At 37.3% G+C, this 26,748-nt stretch overlaps 1 protein-coding gene across 2 annotated transcripts in view; it reads left to right on the top strand.

Moving 5' to 3' along the window:
- Positions 1-26,748, top strand: part of SLAIN1 (SLAIN motif family member 1) — a 52,011-nt gene that overhangs the window by 8,203 nt on the left and 17,060 nt on the right. Inside the window, exons 3-5 of one of the 2 annotated variants that reach the window (XM_048047483.2) lie at positions 20,632-20,781; positions 22,660-22,809; positions 25,027-25,365. In XM_048047483.2, the coding sequence (XP_047903440.1) occupies positions 20,632-20,781; positions 22,660-22,809; positions 25,027-25,365 (639 nt within the window). The remainder of the gene's footprint in view (positions 1-20,631; positions 20,782-22,659; positions 22,810-25,026; positions 25,366-26,748) is intronic. The other variant, XM_066987256.1, reaches the window with a different exon arrangement.

Here is a 26,748-nt window from a genome sequence, read left to right as displayed (position 1 = left end):
TGTGCTGGATCCCAATGTCACGTCAATTAAGTTTGATGTCCAAACAAATAACAAACATGAAAGAAAAATGGGGTGGAGTGGAGGTGGGGGAATATGTAATTCAGCAGAACTATATTCTCTTTACCTGTAAAAAAAATCTTAGCTGATAGGGCCCCAGAGAGAATGTTTCACCTGGATGAGAAACTTTGTGCTTACACAGAACTGGTCCATGTTCTGTCCTGTTCACCTAATTCTCTTTCCCCTTCCCAAGGGCTCATCTTGAAGTCATTTAATTTGACATCTTTAAGATATAAAATACATTTCATAGCTACTGAAAATTGCAGTCATAAGGAACTTTTACACTGTGGTCTGTTAACAGCAGAAGCAAACAGGAGATACTATAAATGGAAGAAAGCTTATATTGTGTATCCTTGAGCTGAATCCAGTGGTGGTTTTGAACTGCAAGGTTTTATTGTTTATTTGGTGTGCGTTGATGCATCACACATGTATGTTATGGCATTCAGGACTGGATTAAGAAGATCTAATACAGCTTTCTTGTCCTTATTTTTCACATGTAATGGAGATTAAAATTTTACATAAAATGGTTTTGGGGTAGCAAATGATAATGTCCTGAAGCTTGCAAACGATAGGATTGTTGTTTCCATCATAAATAATACAATTTCTAATGCTCTAGAAGGAATGAAAGAACTGGCAAGACTGATTCAGTTTCTCTCTGTATGCGATTCTTATAACAAAAGGTGCTGGGTATCTGTAATTCCTGTCAGCATCTGAGTACTTTTTGGGAGATACGACATTGACCAGGAAAAGATGTATAGCTGTCTTTCCCCACAATAAAAGTTTAGTGCTCAGAGCACACATATACATTTGTAAGAATTATTTGCTGTTAGATTTCATTTATTTGAAATAACCCCTTGTAACACCTGCATAATTCCAAGCAGTTCTTAGAGATTTTGCAAGTGCTGCTGTCACTGGATTTTCTAACACAGCTCCTGAAGATGGTTTGTATATTTCAATTGCAAAAAATTCATTTTTGATATTCTACTTGGAAGCGTGTGCTTGCATTTCAAATAGAATATTTCTCTTTTGCACTGGAACATTTCTACTCTGCACTTGAAGATAGAAGTGTTTGGTTAAAAGTTTTTATGACAACAAATTCATAGAAGACACTTCACTTCATTCACTGCACAGATATCCCTTGTCTTTTTAATATGGCTCTTAGATATGACATCTACTTTTTATTAAATTATAATAAGCATGCTACTTAAGAATTTATTTTCATATTTGGGAATTGACTGTTATGTGACTCATAATTAAATACTTTCTTAGAACTGAGTTCTAGTTGTCATTATAATTATGAGAAAGTGCAGAATTTGCAATCTGAAGTCCATAATTTAAAGGTTTGTAGAGAAGTCATGTTAGGTATTACCTCCGTAGAGAAGATATCTGTCCCATTTTTGAATGCTGTAAGGTAGCATAAATCTAAAAACAATAGTAGTAGCATCATCCCTGACAGTTATCCTAAAAATACAGGCACTATTATTGTTATCTAGTGGATTACTAATCAGTGTTCTTGTTTCCAAGGTAAAAAACTGCTTTCCCAGATAGAATGTAAAAACAAAACAAGGTTTTATTAATGGGCACGGATACACTTAGTGATTCATCCTCTGAGGATAATTTTTCAATGGGAAAGAGAATATTTTCAAAACTAGACTGTTCTGGAAGCTGTCGTATAATTTTTTGCTCCTGATAGCCTATGTGTCTTGCTCACTGTTAGTCCCCAAATGATCCTTATAGCTTTTATCTTTAATTCTCATTATCTTTCACTGCCAATTTTTGATATCTACAGAACAGAACTGGAAATAACATTTCAGGATGTAGATGAGCCTCCCCCATGTGGTATATAGAGGTAGCACTGCTTATTTATTAAGATATTATTTCTTTTTTTTTTTTCGACTTTCAGGGAGCACTTTGTTTCTTGTCTGTAGCATTGCATCTTTTGTTCAGATTCTTCTGTGCCATGACATCTAACTATCTTCTGAGAGCTGTTTTACTTCTAGGATATAGTCCACAGGCTTGTAAATATGACATATAGTCTTTGTTCTCAGCAGCTAAACTCATATTTTAATATATTAGAAAGAAGTTGATTGTCTGCACTTTCTTTTCCAAGTGTTCCACATCCAGTATATCTGTCTCCACATTTTATGGAATTACAACATGTAGACCAGTAATTAGTTTTTAATTGGGCTTTGTGCAAATGTTCTTGTAATACAGTAAAACTTTCTGACACAAACAATGGAATGTAGTCAGTACGCTTTGATCTGAATATTAGTGAGGCATGGGCATTCACAGATCATAGAATCATAGAATATCCTGAGTTGGAAGGGATCCATGGAGTCTTGCATCCAAGTCATTTATGAAAAGATTGAACAGAACTGGCCTAAAATGGAGCCCTGCAGAACCCCACTAGATTTGTTTGATCTTTTTAATTTTTCAAGACGGGTTGTTAGAATGCTGGAGACATAGGATTTTATAAAAATTATATTCCTGAGTGTTTTATATGATTTTCTCTCATTAACTTCCTCTAAAATAACATTTTATTTAATTTACTTCTAGAGTGGGATTTGTTTTTAAAATGAATGATTACAGAATAGGTTTTATTGTGGAATATTCATTTTGAGGCAAGAGGGAGGGGTCACTAAGCCATTCTTAGTCTTTGAAAGTGGCTTGATCAAACACTGTAATTGAATACTTAATTAAAAGCTTCACACTTTTGAGAAGACTGAGGGAGAAAAGTACTGTAAGTCTGTCTGCAAGACAAAAAAATTCTTTTTATCAGAAAAAAAAAATTGAATCCTGGATTATTCTTGTTTTGAAAAGCATTTACAGTAATTTAACAATTACATTTATACTAATTTTAAAGAATCATAAGAAAATATGCCAAAAATGTACTACCACATGTTCTTGAATATTTTATTTTGTTATTGAAGTATTTGACAGATGTTACAGAAATCTGATAAGGATTATTGATTGATTTAAAGGGATGTTCAGCTGAAAGCTTAGACACCATTTATTTATTTGCTTATTTGGTTACCACAATAATAATTAAAGAAAAAAAAAAAACTCGTAAGTGGTACTGGATCACCTTCACTGATGAATTTGAACAATCATTACAACTTCTACAGTGTAAAGTATGTAAAACAAGACTATCTAGCTATCTGAGCCGGTATCATACTCACCTTGAGAAGTCTATATGATAACATTGTTTATGGGTTGTTTTTTTCTGGAATGCAGAAGAATGGAAGTACAGATGATTGCTGAACATTGTCAAGCCTGTGTGGTCTCTCCAATGATGACCCTAGGCCCTCACTCTCTGATAACTGGCCTGTAGTTGTCCCTCCACTATTCAGTCCTCAGACTTCCAGTCCTATGCACTGGCTAGTCTGATTTGATTTTTGCTTGCATCTCAAATTGATCTTTGGATCTTTCTGTTGGCTGGCCTAGACCCAAAATGCCTGCAGGATCAGGCCCATACTTGCTCAGTGGCTGGTTCCCAGACCTCCTGTCCTGCCCACTGGCTAGTGTGATTCGAAGCTTGCTAGAATTTTTTTTTCTCATACACATGCACACACTCACACATGGCACAGAGAAAACCCTTTGCATAGAAAAAGAGAAGAGTTCAATAAGAAGTAGAAAGATGTTGTGGTAATCAGGTGCAGGACTTAGACTGGTGTGCTGAGCAGCAGCTTGTTTGCATATGGCCAGCCCCCCCCCCCCTTTTTTTTTTTTGTTTAACCATTGCCTTCATGCCAAGGAAGCAACTTATGCCTAGTCACATTTCGCACATCGGTCTGTGTTTTGCTACATCTGCACCAATATTTGGTATTTCTAGTACCATTTTCTAGGTCATCATGTAGATTAGAGTTTAGGAGGAAATTCTTCACTGTAAGGGCGGTGAGGCATGGGAACAGGTTGCCCCGAGAAGCTGTGGATGCCCCATCCCTGGAGTTCAAGACCAGGTTGGACAAGGCCTGGGCAACTTGATCTAGTGGGTGGCATGCCTGCCCACAGCAGGGGGTTTAGAACTAGATGATCTTTGAGGTCCCTTCCAACACAAGCCATTCTGTGATTCTATGATCCTATGATATGATTAACTGTCTGTCACTTTTCTTAAAGTCATTTCAAAGCCATGTAAAGATTTGTGTCAGAAACAAAAGTGGTGTTCAGACTGTCAGCTGTTAGGGACAGGGGCTGTAATGTATTATATCCTTCAGGAGTAGCTTGTATAATGTAATACCGGTTTCATTGGACTCTGGGTACTACCATAGTATACGGCCTTAGTAAAAGGGAAGTATTGAGTGCTGTCTTAAGAATTTTAATCTGACTTTATATTTTAAAGGTATTTGACAATTTGGCTCCACACAGAGTTCTAGTTATGTTTATTGCTTCATAATATGTTTTAAGTTTAAGGGAGCAGAAAAAGGTTTTGTGGCCCCTAATGTATGGGTAATATCAGCTTAATTGTCTGTTCTGTTGTTGTCTGAAAATTGAGAGGACTGGGTTCAACATCCTAATGCTTTTAGGTCCTTTCTCCCTAGAATTCATATAATCACTGAATGGTTGAGGTTGGAAAGGACCTCTGGAGCCCATCTGGCCCAACATCCTGCTCAAGCAGGGACACCCAGAGCAGGCTGCCCAGGACCATGTCCAGACAGCTTTTGAAGATCTCCAAGGAGGGAGGCTCCACAACTTCTCTGGGCAACCTGTACTAGTGCTCAGTTATCCTCACAGTCAAAAAGTGTTTCCTGGTGTTCAAACAACATCTCCTGTGTTTCAGTTTGTGCTCATTGCCTCTTGTCCTGTCACTAGGCACCACCACATCTCTCAAGCAAAACACTACCAAACCTTCTTAGTGCTCTTTATTCCTCCATCCTAACACATAGAAAAAGCAGGGGAGAGAGTGATTTATAGGCAAGCACTAAATATGACAGGATAAAGTGATGGAGGGAGTCATTGTTTCTCCATGATGTCATCAAGTTTCTTTTTGTCATTTCTGCTTCATGTATTGTAGTGTATTCAGCATTAAAAGTGTTTCACAATTGTTTCTTAACTTACATTGAAATAGTGGGTTTGAAATACTTCACTGTAATTACAAATTAATCTTTATTTATAAATATTAAAAAAAAAGTCTGTTTGTGAGGAGGCACATATGTGCTTGTGTTGGACTTATTCCAAGAAAACGATATTGTTATTTTTGGTATATGTGGGTGCTGATAAGTTTGAAATTATTACTTTGATGAAATAAATGTTTTTTTTAGTGAATAGCTGGAAAAGCATCTTAAACTTTGCTGTCTAAGCTCATTTCTGTTTATTGTGGACCTGACTAGTTCTGGGGTGGAAATGCTTAAAAAGATACTGTAGAGTGCCTTTTATCCCACAGAGTAAGGCTTGGGAAGAAAGGTGTTGCAGAAGTGTAATAATTGTGTTGATGGTGTTTCTGTAACTCGTGTCCTTTGACTATTGTGTTTTGTGCTATTCTCATGCTTTCTCTGTTGCACTGTACTCTTTGTTGATAGTGTTACACTCCTCTCTCCTTTCTGTCAGCTTATACTTGTGTTGCTTGTTTGCAAGAAGCAAGGATTGCCTCTTTGTTAAACGTCTGTTCAGTTCTCACTGCAGTGTAGGTACCTACAGGAAGTACTGACAAGGCAAAATTTGCTTAGGGTGTCTCTGGAGAGGTGTCTGAAATCTCTCTAGAAGAGCCTAAATTTAGCAACGTGCTCTGAGTTAGTGCCAGGAGTAGACAGTCTTTCTCTTGGGAGTCTGAAGAGAGTAGTCTCTCTAAAAATTGTCATTACAGAAGTCCTGACCCCACAGACAATAATAATGATGACAATGGTATCTATATCAAATATCTGTATGTCATTTTACTCATTTTTCTAGAAGTAGCTATCTTGTTAGTGCTTTTTACTGTGATGCTGGGTTGGTGTTGAACCTTAATTCTATAGTAGGATGTATATTCCTAATACTTTCCTGTTACATTTATCAGTCACTTAAACCTGTATCAGAATTTTCTTAATCCAAGCATTAAGTGTTTTTTGACCTGTTTGGATGAAAGCCATATTTTACAATATATTTTATTTTTTGAAGGATTTTATATCTTTTTTCTGCTTTGAGTAAAAGGGTTAACACTTTCTCATAAGCTTGTCACTGTGACACTTGCTGTATGTATCCAAAAGCCAATTTTGTCTGTATCCAAAGGCCTATTGGAGGGTAGTACTGCTTTTAACCTTGATTTGAGCCTAACTTTTAGCTTTTCTACTCTGATGTGGTATAGGCAGTGGCTATACTTGTGCAAAGAAAGAGAAGTGTGACATCTTAGAAGACAGTGTCAGATTCAGAAATGTAGCTAGAGAGGCTACCTTGCGAAACCCTTCTGCCAGAGTTTTAAAATGTAAATAAAGGCAGCAGGTAGATGCATTTGTAGGGGAAACTGTAATGTTGCATTTAAGGGTGTTTCTTGGATGTAGGCGAGATTTGTGACTAACCCGTAGTGTTAGAAAAAACATAGCTAGGGTTAATGCTTGAATTATTTGATCTTTTTCATGTTGTGGTATGATGAAGAAAGTTGTATCTGGATGGACACATATATTTAGATTCCATCTTGTATGTAATTATTATCTTACACTGTTAAGAGAAGGATGTGAAATTGTCCTTCTATGAGTCTGTTGTTTACAGAACAGGTTCATTACCTGTTATCCTTACCTCCATTGGAGATGGTGGGCTCCATTTGAAAGTAAAGGAAAGAGTCAGTGTACAAAAGAAAAAGAATTACACATGCTACCAACATTTTAAATTCAGGAAATTCAAATTAGCTATATTTTTCATGCAGCAAGCTGTTCTTCTGAGAAAAAAAAATTCCAACTGTTTGACTTGGATTTTAATTGTTGTTAGTGTGTCTGCTTAACAGTATAGTATACGTCTGCTTGGAACTGTCTTATATCCTGTGTGGCAGGTGGAAATGAAATTCTCTCATCAGTAGAGAGGAACCCTAGGCACCTTCTCTGGAGTAGTATGCTAACTGCTCAGTCATAGTCTTTTTTGCTTTTCCTCTAGTCCAATGAATAGACTAAAGGAATAGGAGAGCTTCAACAGAAGAGCATGAAAGCTCTTTGTGTTTGTTTGTTTGTTTATACAGTTCGCCGTAATTCTTACATATTTGTGAAGAGTTTCAATTGATGTGATTTTCTTGTTGTTGTTGGAATGGCTCTTTCATTACTGTCTCCTCCATTCCTTTATTCAGCACCTGAGACTCAAGCTGCAGAAAGGGAGCCTGTCCAGCAAAATTTTGTGTGGCTGCTGTGGTTGCAACGACTTCTGTACTGAATTCACAGGAAGAGAAACATGATTGCACTGACAATTGTAGACCTACCAGTACAAAGACACAAAGACTCAAGAGATCACAAAGCAGCTGTTGTTCTCTTGGGGGTTGAAAACAACATTTCTAAAAGAGTACTATCGTTGCACATTTTAAACTGCTTCTGGCTGAGTAAACTGGACCCGTCTAATGTACAGTTGCTAGAGATTAGAGAGACTTATTTCTGCACAAAAAAGCCCTACCAGGTTTGCTGGTTTTGAAAACAGGCCTCCTTCTCAGACTGGATTTAAGAATATAGATGGCACCTATAATTTTTTGCTATGTAGAAAGCAGATTGCTGACAAGATGAAAGCCTCTGATGTTCTTGGTTGCCTTGAAGGGTAAACATATATATGGAGCACACAGATCTCACTGCTCCTTGTTGTTTTATCAAAACATAAGTATACCATAAGACTTGCTCCTGCTAATATATACAACCTGTCTAGCTTCAGTAAATCCACACATGGCAGTGCAATGTTGCATGGATGATATACATGGATATATATACATGGTCCCTTGGATCCAATTTAAATACATGTCATGATATTCCTAGTATTTCAATTTTCACATCTCTAGCTACCATATATGTCTGTATTTCTCTGTGTTAAACATGCTTTAAAGTGCTTTCAAGATAAGGTTCAAATTTCTTTACTTAAACCTTCTTAAATGTCAGGCTTGAAATCTCTAGTCAGGGACCGAGGTGTCTGCTGAAAAACAGATGTCCCCAGAGTAAGATTCATCTCATGCTGTCTTTCTCAAGCGGCTGGAAGGGACAGAGAGGAGCACAGCTGTTTCGGTAAGACGGGGGTCGAATATGAACTTTGAAAATTAGTTGAGCTGAATACTGACAACAGAATTTATTAAAGATGAAGGGCACACTGCGTTTTTCAAAATGTTGTTCTCCACTTCTCCTCTCCTATGTGGCTAAAATTCAGATTGGCTTCCATACCATTGCTTTTGTAAGAATTTTCAGCTATCAAATAAAATGAATTCACAGTGTTTATGTATGTTGTGGTAAACTGGAATTGATCCATGGAAAGCAGACCTTCCACCACTGTAAAATTAACCTGAGACATTAATAATGTTTCCCTAATCTTAAGGCAGGAAGGGAAGTAAAAAAGTAAATAGTACAAAAAATTGGTGTTATGATAAGCTTTTGTAATTATATCTCATATCCTAGATAGAAGTAGAAGAAAACTTCTAGTAGTAGAAAATCAGACTGTTAATCTAAAAACTACTAAAATCATGAAAAGCCTTTAACTGACTTTGGTGTCATTGCAATATCTTTATGTTAGGTCCTTAAAGTATTTTGGTTGCTAATGAGATGAATATCAAATAACTTTGAAAGGAGTTTGAAAACTTTATTCTTTATGGCCTAAAATTTGATGAACTAAGATTCAGGATTTACTCTTTCTAATGTCACTGAAAATACAGTAAATTAATGCTCTTGAGTTAGCTGGCAGTGATTAATACAAACTGCTTAAAACTCTGGAGTTTGCCTGTAATCAGAGATTTTGCTTGAGGAGGACTTTGCAAAACTTGACTAGACACCGTGGGGTTCTTCTGATACACATTACAGAGCTAGGCATGGTGTTCTTGCAGTTGTGCCAGTCAGGAAGGTCAGGTCTGCACTGGAGACCTGAATGTAACATAGTTTCGTTTGTCAAGAATGTGAAAAGAATGTGAATCCGTGACCTGCCTTGGAAGGAGCCTCTGGTATACTCATATAGTTGTTCTGGAAAAAATTCATTTTATTCTTATAACTTCTTTAGTTCATGGCATGCTTGTAGAGTGTGGACATAAAGAACAAATTTTCTCAATGGTATGAGTCATTTAGAAGTCCCTCAATACTGTATTGCCAAAATACTCTTTCACCAGTGGTCTGCTTGGTCTTTATTAAGTAAAGAATTGAGTGGATATATGGAGTAGACTGGTTCTGGGAAGCAACTGTCTTTGAGCTGCAAGAAAGATGCCCATGGAAAGTGTCATTCTCATAACTTGTAGCTTAAGGAGTAATCTGACAGAGAATTGTCCAAAAATGATTTTACATTTGCCAGCTGTCAGTAGCTTTTACTGTAGCTGAAAAAGATTTTCACTGCATCTCCATGTCTTGTACATGGGTGGATGCGACACCCATGTGAATAGGGGATGTGATACAGCTGCTCCTTCCCCTTGGATACTGAGGCAAACTCCCCCCATCCAGGTAGTCCCAAGGGACACAGCTGTGTGACTGGGGAACATGACAACCTATAACAGAAGTCTCATACCCAATGTATGTACCAGGTGGATTAGCAGCTTGAAAGCCTGCTTTTGAACAATAGGTAACCATGTCCAAAGGAATGACAGGTCAGGTTTCTCCTAAGTTGACTTTATCACCAGATATTTTTTAGGATGATGAAGTGCTTACTTAAGTGCACAGTTTTTTTAATCATGGGCCAATACTGTTAGCAACACCACCACCCCTTCCCCCCCCCCCGCCCTAACGTGCATTATTATGCTTATAGATAATACAAAGTTTTCCTCTTCGTTGATCCAGAATCTTGGCTAGTGAGGGTGTTGAATTCAGCATACTCAAGAGGATGTGCCTTGGAAGGTTTGTAGAGGTATTGCTTCCCACCTCCTTTCTGCAGAGTGAATTGCATAGTCTCTCTAAATAGCAATCCTGGTAACTACTTTCTGTCTCAAAATTGAATGATCTGTCCTTGAGATCTGGTACTGGGATAGTAGGAGTTTCTTATGGGGCACAAGGAATTTCCATCTCCTCTTCTGGTTAAGGCAGCTTAATTAGCTTTTTTTAAAAATTATTATTATTTTAATTTTTTTTAATTTATTTATTTATTTATTTTTAATGACTTTGTTAGATTATGGTCCTGGCTTTAGACTTTAAACTTTTTTGGCTTCTTTACAGTGTACCTGAAACTTGGTTACATAACTTGATACATTTTATGTAGAAATAGGAAATATTAATTGTATTTATTCTGGTGAATACTATATAAGCTTTGCACAGGAACAACATGCAAAAGACAAACCCTACAACAGTCTATTTTCATGTTAGGTTGCTTAGATAGCATCTCCTTCCCCTTCCACAAACCCACATTGTTGATACCTTTACAGTCAAAAGCACCTCTCCAAGGGACAATCACGGTGTGGAAGTTCTGAGTCAGAGAAAACAGATTTAAGTTCTTCATCTATTTTTGATAATGCTGTGCTCCACAGAACTGTGGTGATAGTGCTGCAGTCATCTCAAACTGGTAGTTACTAACCCTACTGCATGAGAGCTACATCCTGGTAAAGTATCTCTGATGAGGATGCTGCAAGTGTTGAATTATCTAGGCTGTGGAGATGACTCCTGCAGCTGCATAATCCTGGATGCTTGTTTATCTGCAGACATTCCCATGATTCCTTCAGACCTCAGAGAGGATGTTGTGCTGCTCTGCAGAGCAAATGTCCACTGCGTGGGAGTGGTATGAGTTATATGGCATACATAGATTTCCAGGGTTGGCAAGCAGCAGGTTAGTGAAGAGATGTGCTGAGACCCAGCCGGGCTATTTCTCAGACCTGGGAGACACTTCAGACCTGAAAGCCAGCATTTAAAGAAAAAAAACTAAAAGACAGTTTTCATTTCAAGACTTAGTTGTTTTTGTTATTTGTGGAGAACTGTGGCAAATGGAACACGTAAACCTGCACTGAGTGATTGCAGATATGTTTCCCATAGTATTCTGTGAGATTTTGCTGTATCACACTGTAACTGAAATATAGACAAAGCTGTTACCAAACCTAATGAATCCAAAGGAAAAAAAAAAAAGCTGAGATCACCTTCACAATGCTTATGCAATAAGCATGAGATTTCTGATTTTGTTGATGGTGATGTTACAGAATATGTCTTTTTCAGAATGGTCATGTTAGAGTAATCAGTGACAGACCTGTGGTTTAGAAAGGAATATGTAAATTATTTCACAAATTGTGCCAACCAAAGCATTTTCCCTTTGGATTATCAGGCAGTGTTAAATGGATAGGGAGAAAAATGTGATTTACACTGATCATTCTGCTCAGAATGTTAAAATGATATGTGTGCCATATCTTCTGACACTGCTCTGCTTAAATCTGATGCTTTTCCATTCTGTAGACTGAATGGGAATGCCCCTGTGAGGACACCTGTTTCAGGCTAGAGGAATGAAGACACCAGTCATAAATTGGTATTGTGTGGAGCTTTCTGCAAGGTTATTTGAACTATGTGAGACCAGATTAGTTATGCTGGCCAGTTTGGATGCTGTTAGTTGCTAGTGAAGCTGTGCTGATTGTGGAACTGGTGTTAGTTTTTTGTCATGGTCTTACCTTTCTCTAGGTAGATAGATGTACCAGTCTCCTCATGTTCTGGGCTCTCTGACGCTCCGCTCTGTGATGTAGACAAACCGGCAAGTCTCTCGTCGATCCACTACATGTGGAATAAGACAATTTATGTTGCTATGGTTGTGTCTTCCTCTAATCTTTTTATATGGAAATATAACCCACTTTCTCTTCAGCAGGCATACACATCCTATTCTAACTTCAGTCTTGCCTGCAGAAACTGCTTCCCTTTCAAATCTGCTAGCTGAGATGATTACATGACATTTTTTGGATGCTAATTGTTAAAATCAAAATATGATGAAATTGCCAATGATGTTACTCTGCTCTGTGCTATATGTGTAAGTAAGTAATTATTGTAAGACATTGAGTTCATCTCACCTTCCTTTTGGCACTTCATAGAGCTGCTCTGACAAGCATTTCTTTTGGAGGCAATGGTAACTTCACCAGCCCCACATTCCTGCTGCTCTTTTCTGCTTCTCCATCTCTCTCTTGAATGCCCTGACAACTTGCCAGCATCTTCCTGGTAAACTGGAACAAAGAACTCTTCTTTATTAAAAAAAAAATATAATTACAAAAATTTCATTTTAGTAAAGATGAATTAATTGGTCTGATTGAGCATGAAGTCTTGCAAGGACAGTTTTAATTGCTGGTACAGTGTACCAGTACAGCTGAGAAGATGGCATGGGGAGGGCTGGGGTAAAGCATCATCCTGTAGGAAGGTAGCAAGGCTTCCCCTTCAAGCTGCCAAGAAAGATGTGCAACAAATTTAATTGAATTGTGAAAACTGTTTAGGTTGGATGATTGCAAGCATTGCTGTGCTTTAGCGCTACAGAGGACTTGTCTTTTTCATTTGCTTTGAAAAAGGGAAAACTGAAGGCAGTCTCTGAAATCTGCTTCTAAGCTCTGTTTATTGTTCCCTGTAATGAATGTTGTCAGAGTTAGTTTCTTTTGAATATATGCAGAGATCTGTATCTGAGCCAGTTACACTGGGCTCCCTTTGTAGTCAGTGGAGACAAACAGGCACAGCTCTTGTCCTCTTAAAGCGGAGAGAAGGTGAATCATGCCCTGCTTTTTCTCTTTTGGGTATATTCTGTCCTGTGGTGACGAGGTCAGCCATAAATGTCTATACATAAGAGCGTCTTTATTGTGTCTCTATGACACAGGTTCCTGTGCCCTAAAGTGCCATAAATAGATAAATAGAAGAGAGTAAGAACAAGGTGAAAGAGCATACATGCTTTCCCTGACACTCACAAATGTATTTCCAGTACAGAGACTGACTGAACCAGATGTGATTTCTTATTTAGATGTAATCATTTAACCTTTGGTGGATTCCTCCTGAGTGAATTTGTGTGGTCTCCCCATATAAATTTTTAGCATTCACAGTGTCCTTTAGTAAGAATTCCTTATTTTGGAAGCTCCTAGTTCCTTGTTTGAAGACTCTTAACATTAAGTGAGGTAAACACCCTTCTTAATGAATGAGATTATTATAGTTTGGCAGAAGAGATTGGGGCTATAGATTTGTTCCAGGTTACCTTATGTAGTAATTCTCATGAGAATTAGTCTTCTGCTTAGGTAATCTTGTTTCAAATTAGTTGAAATGTGAGAGCTTGTATACTTATGATTCTGATTAAGAATCCACTAAACAGAAGGAAAATGCATCAGACTAGCAGTTTATATAAAACGGCACTTGCTGAATATGGGAGCTGGGGAGAGAACAGATATTTGGGCCCTAGGTCATGCCTTAGGTCTAGTATTTCAACACCATATTTGGCCAATTTCTCAAAAAAGGGAAACTTGGAAGCCAAATTTGTCTGTTACCCCTTCCTTGAAAATTTGTTTTTGGACCTGTGCATGCAGGGAGTGTTGTGTGCCCAGAAAGAAAATAAATGCTGAGACAATTACATTTTTCATGAAGCATCTGTACTTGACTGTTTATATAACTGGGTGGTTAAAAGTTCACCTAAGAAGAAGAGGCAAACTAAAAGAAAAACAAACAAACATACAACAACAACAACAGCAAACAACTAACCATCCAAAGCACATAGTTTTCACAAGGGAAGGTATTCTGATTTTTTGTAGGAGGCGTGTAACTCATACCTCTCAATTCCATTTTCTTTCTAGTCTTTTGAATACTTTCAAAAAAATCATTTTTATGAACAAGTTGAGTTGGGGAGCGGTGGTTAGAGACTCTCTGCAATTCAGTGCACTGCAGTTGGAATGTAACGTAGTCATTTTTCCGGTATATAATGTGTCCAAAGACAATTTTCAGATCAGCCTTTCATTAAGTTACTTTGAAATAGAGTAGCTCATCTGTCTTGAAAAATAGAGAAAACTTATCTGCCCATACTGGTAGGTAATAATTGGCACAACTGGAATATGTCTAACAAAGTATAGCATTCCCGAGTCTTAGATTTATATTTTGTTCACCAGTTGCAGCGTGCCAAACACATGCTGTTGATTACATTGCTTTGCTGTACTAGGTGAAAGTTCTAGAAAATACTGCTATTTAGATACGCTTTCTGATTGTACTTTTAAAAGAGGCCTATGCTATCTTTGTGGGGGGCAGATCTTGAGGTATATGAATTGCTGTGGTTTGATATATTTAGACAGTAGTAAACCAATACAAACCAACAGAACTGCTTTCTCATACTACACTACTATTTAATCCTTTTACATTATTTTTCAAAAAAGACTTGCTTTATTTGAATGAATTGGGAAACAAGCTTTTTCAGGTCTCACATACACTTAAAACTAACATTATTTGTCAGTTTTCCTAGGCTTAGAGGAAAGTGGGCAATCTTTATTAATTCTCTGAGCTCCTCCTAATGTATCACTGTGTGGTCTAGCCATAGTGGCAGTTGTCTTCTTCAGACATTTGACACGGCATTTGAAGTTGATTTGGATTGCTCTTTGTGTAAAAAGAGTATTTAATCTCTCTTTTTGATTTATTTATTTATTTTACGTGGCAATCCTATATGTTGACTACCAAAAACACTGTGAAAACGTAAAATTTTGTAGCAGAATTGCATTCTTGCAAAAAGCAATCAAACGAAAACATTTAATTGACATGTAATTTCTCACTAGCTAACCTACATTAAGAGTTCAGGAAGTCATATGATTTAGCATAGAAAAACAAACAAAACTGAAGGAAAATATTGGCATTTATTTATTCAACCATTGCAGTCTGGTTATGGAGGTTTAAGGTTTAAGGATAAATGCATACACAAAGTTTTATTTTGGAGACCCTTGTTTATGGACTTGTGCGATCTACAGTTACAGAGTTTATCTTTGTCATCATAGCATCTGGGGAAAATGAGGTAGCTTGCCTCTCTTGAACAAGATATCAAGGGACAAAAACAGCAAACAAGCCCCAAGAGCATTTTGTGAGCTGGGCATGGCAGTGCAGGGAAATAGTTTTGGACAATGACAGATTCAATGTGAGTGAAAATGTGCATTAAACATATGAAATGTGAATCTGTGCTGATGGCAAAGTTTCTACCAATAACTGAGTGGCTAAGTGATGCAGGCCTAAGGATTGAGCATACTTCTAAGCTCCTTCTGCTGGAGAGCTACTGAGGTAGTTGAGAGACAAGATCTGCTTGGGCTTTGCTTTGAAACTTAGGTACCTGGAGATCCATCCCTGCACAGTGGCAGCATAGCATTGGATGCAGCTGGGTGTATAGCACCTCTTGTCCACCTGGGAGTGTTTAAAACTGTTATATAGGAGCTCTGGGTTTTCCAAGAACCTGAGTAGATCTACACAGTGAGTAGTAGGAGCCCACATTTCCCACTTCTTAAGCAAATGTCCTCAAAATTGCAATATTCAGCAAGTAGTGGGAACTTACATCTCCTTACTCTGTCTGTGTTTTCAAACACATTAGCCACTTACCTGTTCCCAGGCATACGTATACCCTCAGGAGGAGTTCGCAGACTCTGAATCACCATTTTACAGGAATCTAAAACTAAGGTTTAAAAACATATCTTTGGGAGGGAGTTTTTAGATATGTCTCAGTTGGATGATGCCTCTTAGCTGGTTTAGACTACAGTAAGGAGTGGATTTTGAATTCCCTTCTAGCACTCTTGATTTTCCCCAGTGATTAACTAAATACCTGTATTTCCCATGCAGGGTTGTGCATTTTACTCATGAGAAAGACATTTTTCTTTTAAGCGTAGATGCTGTGCAACTGACCATATGCAGAATGTACCATAGAAGTAGTTTGGGTTTCCTTCTCAAAAGAAAGTACGTCAGCAAGAAAGGGCTGTTGACTGGTATGCAGGCAGGACATGGTGACGGTGCAGGGGCACAGGGCACAGCACAAGACCCTAGATTTATCCTGACCTGCAGGTTTGAACTTACTGGATTGACAGTATTGTAAATACTCCTCCAATTTTTTGGCTCTCTCAATGGAGAGATTTTGTTGAAGCCATGTAGTCAGTACCTGTGTTCAAATAAATGTATATATGCAATTCAGTTTATTTTTTAGCTTTGAATTCAAAAGGTATTTTTGTCTCTGGCCGGAAGGCTTATATAAAACTTAAGCTAATTGAGTGGATGAACAGCCTAGATTGCAACTCAAATATAATTTGTTTACTCAGTAATATTATACAGTTGTTTATGACTTTATTGTTTTCTGTTTATATAGCAAAGAAACATTTTTCATGTGTGTTGTTAGAGAGAAGGTAAGTTGCCATGTTACAGAATTCTGTCAAACTGAGTTTCATAGTGGAGTTATGAAAATGGACGGTGTTTAAAATATGCATGTACTTCTTTTGGTTTCTTGGAAGCTGTTATCCTTAGGTAGTACAGTGTTTTACATACAGCACCAGCGCTTGACCTGTCTCTGTTTTGCTTCAGTGTAACTCCACAAAATCAAAACATGATGAGGGTCAATGCCATTTTTACCTTGTGTCCCAGCTTATGAATGATCCCATTAATTTTAATAGTAAGTTTTGGCTTTGCTTTCAAGACCAGATTTTTGTGTGTGTGATTAGAGATAGAGTACCTTATGTAGCTTAAATTAGGAATTGCTTCTAATAAAGGAATTGTTTTAGGTATGGTACAGCATGCTCTGATTTTGCAGTGTGTTCCATTACTTTTGAGCCATGAAATTCCATATATATGTTTTCTCACTGAGATTTTCACATAAATTTTTCCATCAGTTCTTATCAAATGTTGATTATTAACAACAATCAATATGGTGAATATTTCTGTGTATATAGTTGCTCTGAGTTATTACTCTAGTCTACTGTAGCTTTTAATATCTCCAGAAAAGTTATAAAAATGAGATCTTAATTAATTAATTTTTAAAATTTTAGTTGCATAGTAAACATTTTAAAGTTATGAAAAATCCCCCTTGTTGCTGATTTAACTTTTAAAGGAAACGTTTGGTTTGATTATGTAAACATTTTGAGAAGTCTTTTTTAAAAATATTATAGTAGATGTAGTAGATATAGTATATATAACGCATTATGTTATCAGCAATCTAGTTATTAAGAATTGATCAAATCCAAGAAAATCATGGGGCACTTCCATTCTAACTGTTTACTTTAAAGACTAGGATAATTTGTATTTTTATATTAAAGAATATTAATTCCATTTGTTGATGTAAAATGCCAACAGCTTCATGCTTCAAGAAGTCAAATTGTTAATGCATTTAACACTTTGCCATGAGTAAATCAAATGGATTTTTTTGTCTTCTTTTCTCTTGATGGTTCTTTAGATATGCCTGCTTTCCTTTCCATGGCTGACACTTTTTCTTCCTTTAGTGTGTCTTCAGTATAAGGCACTCAGAGAGGGATTATTCAAGTTCCTATTCAAATGCAAAGGTTAGAAACTACCTTGTTTTTGAAGGGTAGGTGAGTTTCTTAATTCATCTCTGGACAACCAGAGTTGGGGCTTTAAGAAAAACTACAAATATTATAAAAACTGGAGTCTAACAGATGGACTTTTAAATTTAAAATAAGGGTCATCACAACATTGTCTCAGTCTCTGGAAAGAGTCTGCTGTGAACAGTTAAGGAAGTGCAAATCTTTGCATGAGTAATGGTGTTTTACTGTGCTAATCAGGGCAGTCTCAGAATCAGTTTGGAGTAAAATAACTGTCCTAAAATGACTATCCATTTCAGTATTCCGTGATTTTACAAATTTTACATTAATTTATATATTTGCCTAGATGTATGTATCATTCCTTTCCTACATACCTTTTTATATTTTTGGCATAGCACAAGACTTATGTAAGTCTGATTTGCTGTCTTTGTTTATACTGTTGAAGTACTCAGTATGTACTTCATTTTGATATTTCCATTTGAAACCTAATGAAAATGTTTTTCTATATTTGATCCTAAATAATGAAACTAATTGTATGTATAAACAATGTCAGTCCTTAGGTGAAGTTTAAACACTCTCAGGCTATATATGATACATGGTGACCGAAAGCCATAGAACTGGGGACATTAGAACGGTATTTCTCTAGAGTTTGTTGGCATCCTTCTCCCTCTTCCCTTGAGAACACATACTATTTGAAAGAGTAATTTGGAATCTGTTTTGCCATAAATACTGATTATATTCTTACTGTGAGTTCTTGCTTTCACAGTCACGATAACTGTTGTTTTGTGCTTCATGGGCCAGCTCACAGTAGTGATTGTACAGAGTAATGAATGATGTTTATTTGTGCTGTATGGTTGACCACATCTGTGGGTGAGAACATGCTGGCAGCTAATTGGCCTGGCAAATGATCAGACTGTGACAAAACCAGATCTTGTGGCAGGCAGAAAAGTAGAATTGTAAGGAACTGTCGTCCTTTGCTCCTCACTGATGACTTCTAGTGGAAGTGACAGATATTAACTGTGGATTTGATATTTAAATCTATTATATCATGCATGTTTCTTCAAGTGAATGCTGCGAATCAGTGTAGTTTCTGACTACTTTTGAGTTAATCTGATCCCTAGCCATTGTATTATGCACTAGTTTGTAGAGTTGTGGTCATCTGTGGTCATTGCATACTTGACTTTTAAACTGATCACTTCAATAAATGTTAAGGACAAATAGCTCTGTGTGGAAGCAGTTGTCGTGTTGCTAGGCACTGGGCAATTTTCTAGAAGTGGTGCTGATGTTGCTCCTAGTTATGAACTGTAGGGTTTTTTTTTTAAGCTTTTTTAAGGAACTAGAATCATGAAAAATGAGGGAATTGTAATAATTCTGTGGTGAGGTGACAGAAAAAATCACAATTTGCATTTTTATATCTTACTTCCATCCTTCAGACACTAAGGATTGCAGATGCCTCCCTTCTACTGCAGGCTAGGGTTGGAAACAAGCAGTTTCCTTCACTATAAGCTTAGTAGCACTGGTGGGAAGAGTACAAAAGGCTGATTTGTCCTTGCAAACCCAAGAGAGGGACAAACTCTTTGAGTGGGACAAAGCAAAAGGAATGGGGGAAACACTATATTTTGGAATGATAGCTAATTGATTACTCCAAAAGGTTGCAGCAATGAGATTGACAGCCCGCCAACATAATGCACTTCCTTTCTGTCCCCATGGCCACTATGTTGACGTTATCAAGAAGGAAGAATAAAGTTTGTATGCCCTGCTAAATCATTTTGGTGACAGAGAGGTTTTAAAACATGGAATGCTTGAACTTTCTTTGAATATCTGTGAGCACATAGAACAACCGTATGAACAAGTCCATATAATAGAGTAGATTTGTGATATAAACTCCAGTGTGTTAGACACAGCTTTTGAGGACTTTTGGTTTTGAAACTGGTTTGCAACACTTGTCACAGCAAAGTACTCCTGCTAAGTGTCAAAGTTATCCCATTGATTTCTAAGCTAGATATAAGTATATCCCTATCTCCCTTCCTTGTGTCACTGTAAACAGCATCTCTCAGGGCAAAACAGAATCTATCACAAATAAATATGTGATCTTTTGGTTTTCTTATGCACAAACTGCTTGCATCTGAATGTGTTCCCTGAAATTACATTTTTAAAAGTATACCTTTTCCTTTTACTTGCAGCAACTTTTATATCTAGTATTTATTTCCCAAAGACTGCATGAATATTCTTTATTTTAAATTTTTTAACACATGCTAAAAATAGGCAAACCAAACTATAGATGTATTCCTATTTTACTAGGTGAACTAAGAAAATATAAATTAAATAAACTTTTAGCATTTTTGCCCACTCTAAGCTCTTTGTGACATTACTGAACAGACCGTGTGCCTTACAACCTTGTTGTAAGCCATCCATAGAAAAAGATGTGCTCTGTTCTATTATTTGGTTGGTCTTCAAAAATAGTGAAAAAATTTCATGCTTTTGTAGCCACAAACTTAATGCTGTAAAAAGAGAAGTGAGAATATGTCATGGTAGCTTAAAAGCCTGCTATGGGATTATGGTTGTTTTTAGCACTTGATGGTTGGGTGTATTTTACTGCTTTGTCTCTGAACTCTCATAGCTGATAATTGTAATTCAATTGTGTGATGATTGATTGCCACGAACGATTCCTTGAAGAGCACTACAAATTTAATTTGTTTCTCTATTAACTGTAATGGGTTTTGCTTCCTCTGTTACTTTGCCTTGACACACAATGATATATGTGATAAATATATGCCAAAATGGTGCATACATAGAAAATAGCAAACAACACATACTTACTAGAAAACTCAGTGGAATAAAGTCTTACGTGTAGAAGGCTCTGCTGGTCTTCTGTTTTGCTGCTAAACTTGAACCATTATTTCCCATTTGCCATGAGTAAACAACGTATAATGAAGAGATTATGGTTAGATGATTTTCTCTCTAATAGCACTATTCTATTTATAACTATAAATCTTTTTTTTTTTCTTTCTTTTTTTTCCCCTCCTCCCTCACATTTGTAACAGCTAGCCGATGGCGGAACCTCTTCTCTACACCTGTCTCCTTGGCTTTTCCTTATAGTCCCGTTGCAAGACTCACCCCATATACCAATGGCTTTAATAGTCCCAGCTTCTCTAAAACCTCCAGTAAAGCAATACTAACACCTGAACGGACAGGTAATGCTTAAATTTTTGTCAATTTATGGGGCTTACAAAATTGCTTAATCAAATCTAATCTTGCTAGCATTTAACAACAATGCACCTTTCAGATGATTGTGTATAGACTCTCATCTCAGAGGGATTCTTTTATTAAAATGACCTAAAATTTTGCATTTAGCTAGCAATGTAGGTTATTTTCTGTGTTCCACAGCATGTTACAGGAAGGCAATGCTAATAAACAGCCTAGCTCTCAATAATGGTTAACCTGAGCATATGTTTAAAACAGCATCAGTTTAAACAGTTCCCTGCTTTGCCCTTTCTTCCCTCCTACTCCACCGTGCCCCTTCTTTATGTCTATAGAAACACTTGTGCAGCTGTATAATGAAGTTCCATGGAGAATTTACCTGTTATAAAAATAGCCAGCAGAAAGATAGCTGTTTTCAATCAGGCACCATTCCAATATTTATTTTACTTTTGCCACAAATTTTAAGGGGACACAGGAATTTTAGGAAAAAAAAACACTTTCAGTGAATCGTGAAGAGTTGTATTTTTCCTTCTTCAGTACAGGTATCGGGAGTCAGTTTATATCTATGGTTTCTCTTAAGCTGAAATGGCAATGGAGAAAATAATCCCCTGGGGAAGAGGCATTAACATTTTATTGCTGGCAGTAGCAGGTACGGTCTGAGGAAGTTAGCATCTGTGCCACGCTGCTCTGTGTGCAATTTTCTTTACCACGTGTGAAATCTGTGCACAAAGCCCTGTTAAGGATTATGGGTGCAGCAGGTGAGATACAGCCCCAGACTCTAAATGCCTCGTGTAGGTGTGTAGATGTCTAAGCTCCCCTATTCAGTGGGATGCCGTTTATTTCCTAAACAAAAGCATCTAGTTCTGTCTCTCATGTCTAGTTTCCAGCTGCTGCTCCAAAAGTGTACAGCTGCTACTACCTCTGCAAAACCTAGAGAACCATTATAACTTGCAAATTTGAAAAGGCAAACAAATATATTTACCCCTTACAATCCTTCCAAAGCAAAGTAACCCCCTGCATGTGCTTTTCTGCTGGAGATCCTGTTAGGGAACAGCTGATTTTATGATGAATTTTAGATGGATGCTGAGCTAGAGGACACAAACATATCTGTGATATAAGCACAGCTTAAGAGCCTTCATCACAGTGGTTATCATCCTGTAGGCAGTGAGTCTCTGGTGGTCTAAAGGATATTAAGAAGTAAACTGCTTTTTTATTTGCAAAATTTCTCTCTAAAGTTGGGCAAAAACTAGCTCATTCAACTAAGTACAATTTAGTTTATACTTTTTACAACTATGTAGGAAGAAATAGAATCCAGAGAGAGCCCTCTCTGAAAGTTAGCTCTGGGAAGAAGGCATTGTTTTCTCTGTTGTTGCATAATGCCTAGTTCAGTCTTAATTTTTATAATAATTTATTTCTCTGATGATAATAAACAATTTAAAGAAAAACAGTACAATTTAGGTAAATTGCTAGAATATGGAATCTGAGTACTGAGCAGAAGTTGGAGGCACATATGCACTCAGTTTTCAGAACAAAACAGGGAGAACCAGAGTCTTGTAAGGATTCGAATGCAGGTAGTTTTAGAGTACACTAACTAGTCTGAGCTATCAGAACTGAACTCAGTAAATTATTCATTGTCTGGGCTCTGTAAGACTATTTTGGGAACAAGCAGAGGAATTCATGATCTGTTACTATACTTATGAATACCAAGTCCCTTTGCAAATTGTTCGTGGGTTGCACTATAGTTCTGAGGGTTTTCATCTGTTATATATATACAATATTTTCAGCTACTGTAATATAAAGGAAAGTTAGTCATGAATGAAAAATGGCCAGACGTATTCAGAAACTAAAGACTATGTGTTCTTTTTACATAGGTTACATTTCTAGAAGTTCCCCTTTGAGCCCACAGTCATCAATAGACAGTGAGCTGAGCACCTCAGAGCTGGAGGATGACTCCATCTCCATGGGATACAAACTGCAGGACCTCACTGATGTTCAGATCATGGCTCGTCTACAGGAAGAGAGTAGGTGGCTTTTTTCGTAATTGTTTTTCAGAATAATCTGAGGAAGATTACCCACGGCACTCAGAACTGCTCCTGCCTAGTCTCAGTCAACTGGACCTTTCTTAAAAGGTGTCACCTCTTCAGTGGCAGGTGGGCTAACTCTTTACCTGCAAGCACAAGGTGTCAACATTGTTGGGTTCAGGCTAAGGGTACTGGATATTTCAAAACATGATTCTTATGTATTGCTGAATCCCAACTGGTAGCTCCATACCCCTTGAGCACATTTTTATTTAGCCGTTTTACAATGTTTTACCGTACCATTCAAGTTATTTTGTATGAGGAGATGCTAAAGCATTTTTTTCATGCATACATGTCATGAGAAAGGAAAAATATAAGCAGTACTCATGTGGGTTTTTTTGTTTGTTTTTTTTCCCCTACTTTCTTTTTATTAATTCTCAAATTAATTTTGATATGTTAAATTCTTAATTTTGAGGTATAGGAATTTGACATCTTGGTGTAAGACTTGTGATTATGCACAAATCTGAGCCCAAGGGCTTTTTTGGCATTATATTCTGGCTTGATAATAATTTATGGAATATAACTTTATTTTATTAAAGACTATTTGACTTAGAATTCATTCAGAGAACAGATAGTATCTTTCTTACTTTCTATTAGTGCCAAGTAAGACATAAAAGAGGAAATTATGTTATTAAAAACAAAGGAAGTTCAGAGATGATGACTGAAGGACAGTGCAAAATAATACCTGACTACATGAAATGGAGATAAAATGTGAGCAAGAAAATAAGAGATCCAATGTGGCCGGACCAACCAGACCTGTCAGCAATTGAACTTGCTGTAAGTCTGGTAGCACTAGTTACATTCAGCAGAGAAATTCAGCAAGTATGAAACTTTCCAAGGGAGCTGAATTCTCAACTAGTGAATATGTATTGTCACAGCTTGGAAAATTTCTGATATTATGTGCAAGTGATAAGAATTTTAAAAATATATATTTTTATGATTATCAAAGATATGAAGGAATGTGGTACTTATATGACATCTGTGCTTTCCTCCTTCAGAGTTAAGTTTAGAAAAGACTTCAGGTACTTAGCTCTCTAAGAAATCAGGTCATTGGTAAACTGGAAAAAAATACTGCTTTTCTTCTAATCTATTTCCAGCGTAGCTGTTGTATCTCATTCTTGTCATAGCAATTTGTACACAATCTTTGAATGACGGTCGTTGTCCACTTAATCCCACAGAAAGTGGTAGTATTATATGTGCATGTAAACATGCATGCACCTTCACATACATGAATAGAAACTCCCACTCAGGAGGGAAAAACAAGCATATTAAGTAATTTCCATTATGGCAACAAAGACATCTGTTAAGGCTGAGAGTTTTTTATAAATTTAAGGAAGTTGTTATTCCCAGCTATTCACAGAATTACTCAGCTGCTGGAAAGGTGATGCCTTCCAGGGCTAGCTGCTGTGCAGTCAAGAAAAAGGGTATGTGGGAGGGCTGTGGATGCTTCCCCCTCACTTGACCTGGAGCAAACTTGCTCTTCTGGGGCAGTGCTAATAATTGGATAGTTTTCAACAACTGACATTTTTAGAAGAATGTGGTAAAATGCATGTGTCTAAAATACGACAGTGCTACCTACCTCCAACCCTTTTACATGAAATTGGGTGGTAGCAGGAATTCACTCTGGTTCAGAGAGGTTGGAGAGCTGGAATATTTTCATGGCTTATATGTTAAGGAAATGTCATTGCTAGCATTTTTATTGCAGGAATATAAAAGCATAATAGTGATTTGGAAAACTAATTGTGTGAATGTTGACTTCTCTGATTTAGGGTGCTTAGAAGTTAAATGCTTAATACACATGTAGTCTTCTCACTGGTAGAGAAATAAATAGGCACCACCTGAGGGCAGTTCATGTTATTTTAAGAGAAGCATCTAAGGTGACTCACGCGTTTTGGAGATGACTGCATTTTTTTTTCTTTTTTAAAAAACATATTAAAAAGAAATCTCAAGGGAAGTAATTCAGGCTCAGATACCTGAAAGGGAAATACTGAAAGTTAGATCTGATGAATCCTACAGCAGATCTTCAGCCTGGTCACATTGCCAATCCAGTTCTTGCTGTAAAATTATGTCTGCTTACTTGCCGAGTCTGCAGGATTGAAGTGTATGTTAAGAGCTGATCCCTTAGCAGAAACCAAGTCATCCTTTTCTTGGAATTTACAGGCCTTAGACAAGATTATGCTTCAACTTCAGCATCAGTGTCAAGACACAGTTCGAGTGTATCACTGCACTCAGGAAAGAAGGGGACATGCAGTGACCAGGAATATGATCGCTATAGCCTTGAGGACGAGGAAGAGTTTGACCACCTCCCGCCTCCACAACCACGCCTCACCCGCTGCTCCCCCTTCCAGAGAGGAATCCCACATTCACAGACTTTCTCCAGTATTCGGGACTGCAGGAGAAGCCCAACTTCCCAGCACTTCCCTTCAAGTACTTATCAGCAGCCCTACTATTCTCCTCAAGCCCAAACACCAGAGCAGCAACCAAATAGGATTAATGGAGGTGGGTTGCATGCTTTTCTGAGAAAGTCTTTTCCTTGTGCCTCTCTGTTCAAACTGCCAGTTTTAAGGATCAAGTTGCGAACACCAAGTGTAAAGTGCTTAGTATATGACCGCTAGATCAGTCCATTAATTGCAACAACCACTTTAAACCTGTGCAAATGATTGTGACTTTTTGTTATTAGAGGAGTGTTATTGTTAGGTAATTTGCTACCAAATCTAATCTGTGACTCAGTCATGAAAGTAATTACTTTAGTAGCGATAATATGTTCTGTGTAAAATTGTACAAGCACAAGTGGAGAAAGAAGAAAAAGGAAAAAGAGCATCTTCCAGGCATCTGCTGGTTGGCTGGAAAAGCTGATCAGGTTTTTGTGCTTGGCCTATGTATGGCTTTCACAGATCCATCAAAATACAAAATATTTACAAGACATTTAATTCCTAACTACATTCTCTTTTTTACTTCCTAACTTTTCCATTAATGTACCTTTGCTGTGAATGCATGATGAGTGCTTGTGACAAGGGTGAATGCTCTGCTCCTGTTCCAAGTCTGGTAGGACAGTTTGTTGAAGCAGTAGTAGATAATGTCACTCCCAAACTACCCTGAGCCCTTACTGCTTTTTGCACTGCATCTGAGATGTGTTTCAGAGTCTCTGATTTTTTTTTTCTCTCAGTACTTATTCAAGAATTGTTTCCTTCCATTGTTGCTGTTACCTTCCTTTTCGTTCCTTATTATGATGATAATTTTCTTCCTTCTGTTGTGTCTTACTTTACTGTTGCTTCAGTCCCCAAGCTAATTTAAGACCGTCAGTTTTCAGTCAAGGTCTTGTTTGTAACATTACAGGTTACAGCTCACCCTTGGGCAAGAAAATAAATGTGTTGTTCGAAACAGTTCCTATTTATAGAGTGCTACAGGTATGCATGTTACTTTCCTGACAAATCAGGCATGACAGGTTGGTGCCAAGAGCACTGGCGTTGAAAGTAAGACACAGCATGAAAGTATAATCGACAAGTGGCAGCATATAAAGAAGGCTAAGGTTAATGCAGAGTACAACGATGTGGGCTTTTGTCGGTACAGCATATATACCACATTCATTCCAATGTTATTTTTCTCAACAGTGGGGTACAAGAATGGAATAGCGGTGAACTGCTCGCAGAAAATCTGTTTGGGAGAGAGAAAGGAAGGCTATGGGACATTTTTGATTCAGGAATGTGGGCAGGATGTTGTGCTGCAATCTTTCTGTATGGTTCCCAAAGCCTTTTTCAATGATTTTTTCATGTTCATGTCAGTAGAACTTAGGCATTGGATTCCTACATGGAAATCCCAGAAAATATTTGCAGCACACTATAAATAACAAAATTCTTACTATTAACTAGAAAATATGTAAAT

Source organism: Anser cygnoides, chromosome 1 (assembly GCF_040182565.1).
Source record: "Anser cygnoides isolate HZ-2024a breed goose chromosome 1, Taihu_goose_T2T_genome, whole genome shotgun sequence".
Lineage (NCBI taxonomy): Eukaryota > Metazoa > Chordata > Aves > Anseriformes > Anatidae > Anser > Anser cygnoides.
The sequence above is the reverse complement of the archived record's forward strand: the minus strand, read 5'-3'. Positions and strand labels throughout refer to the sequence as shown.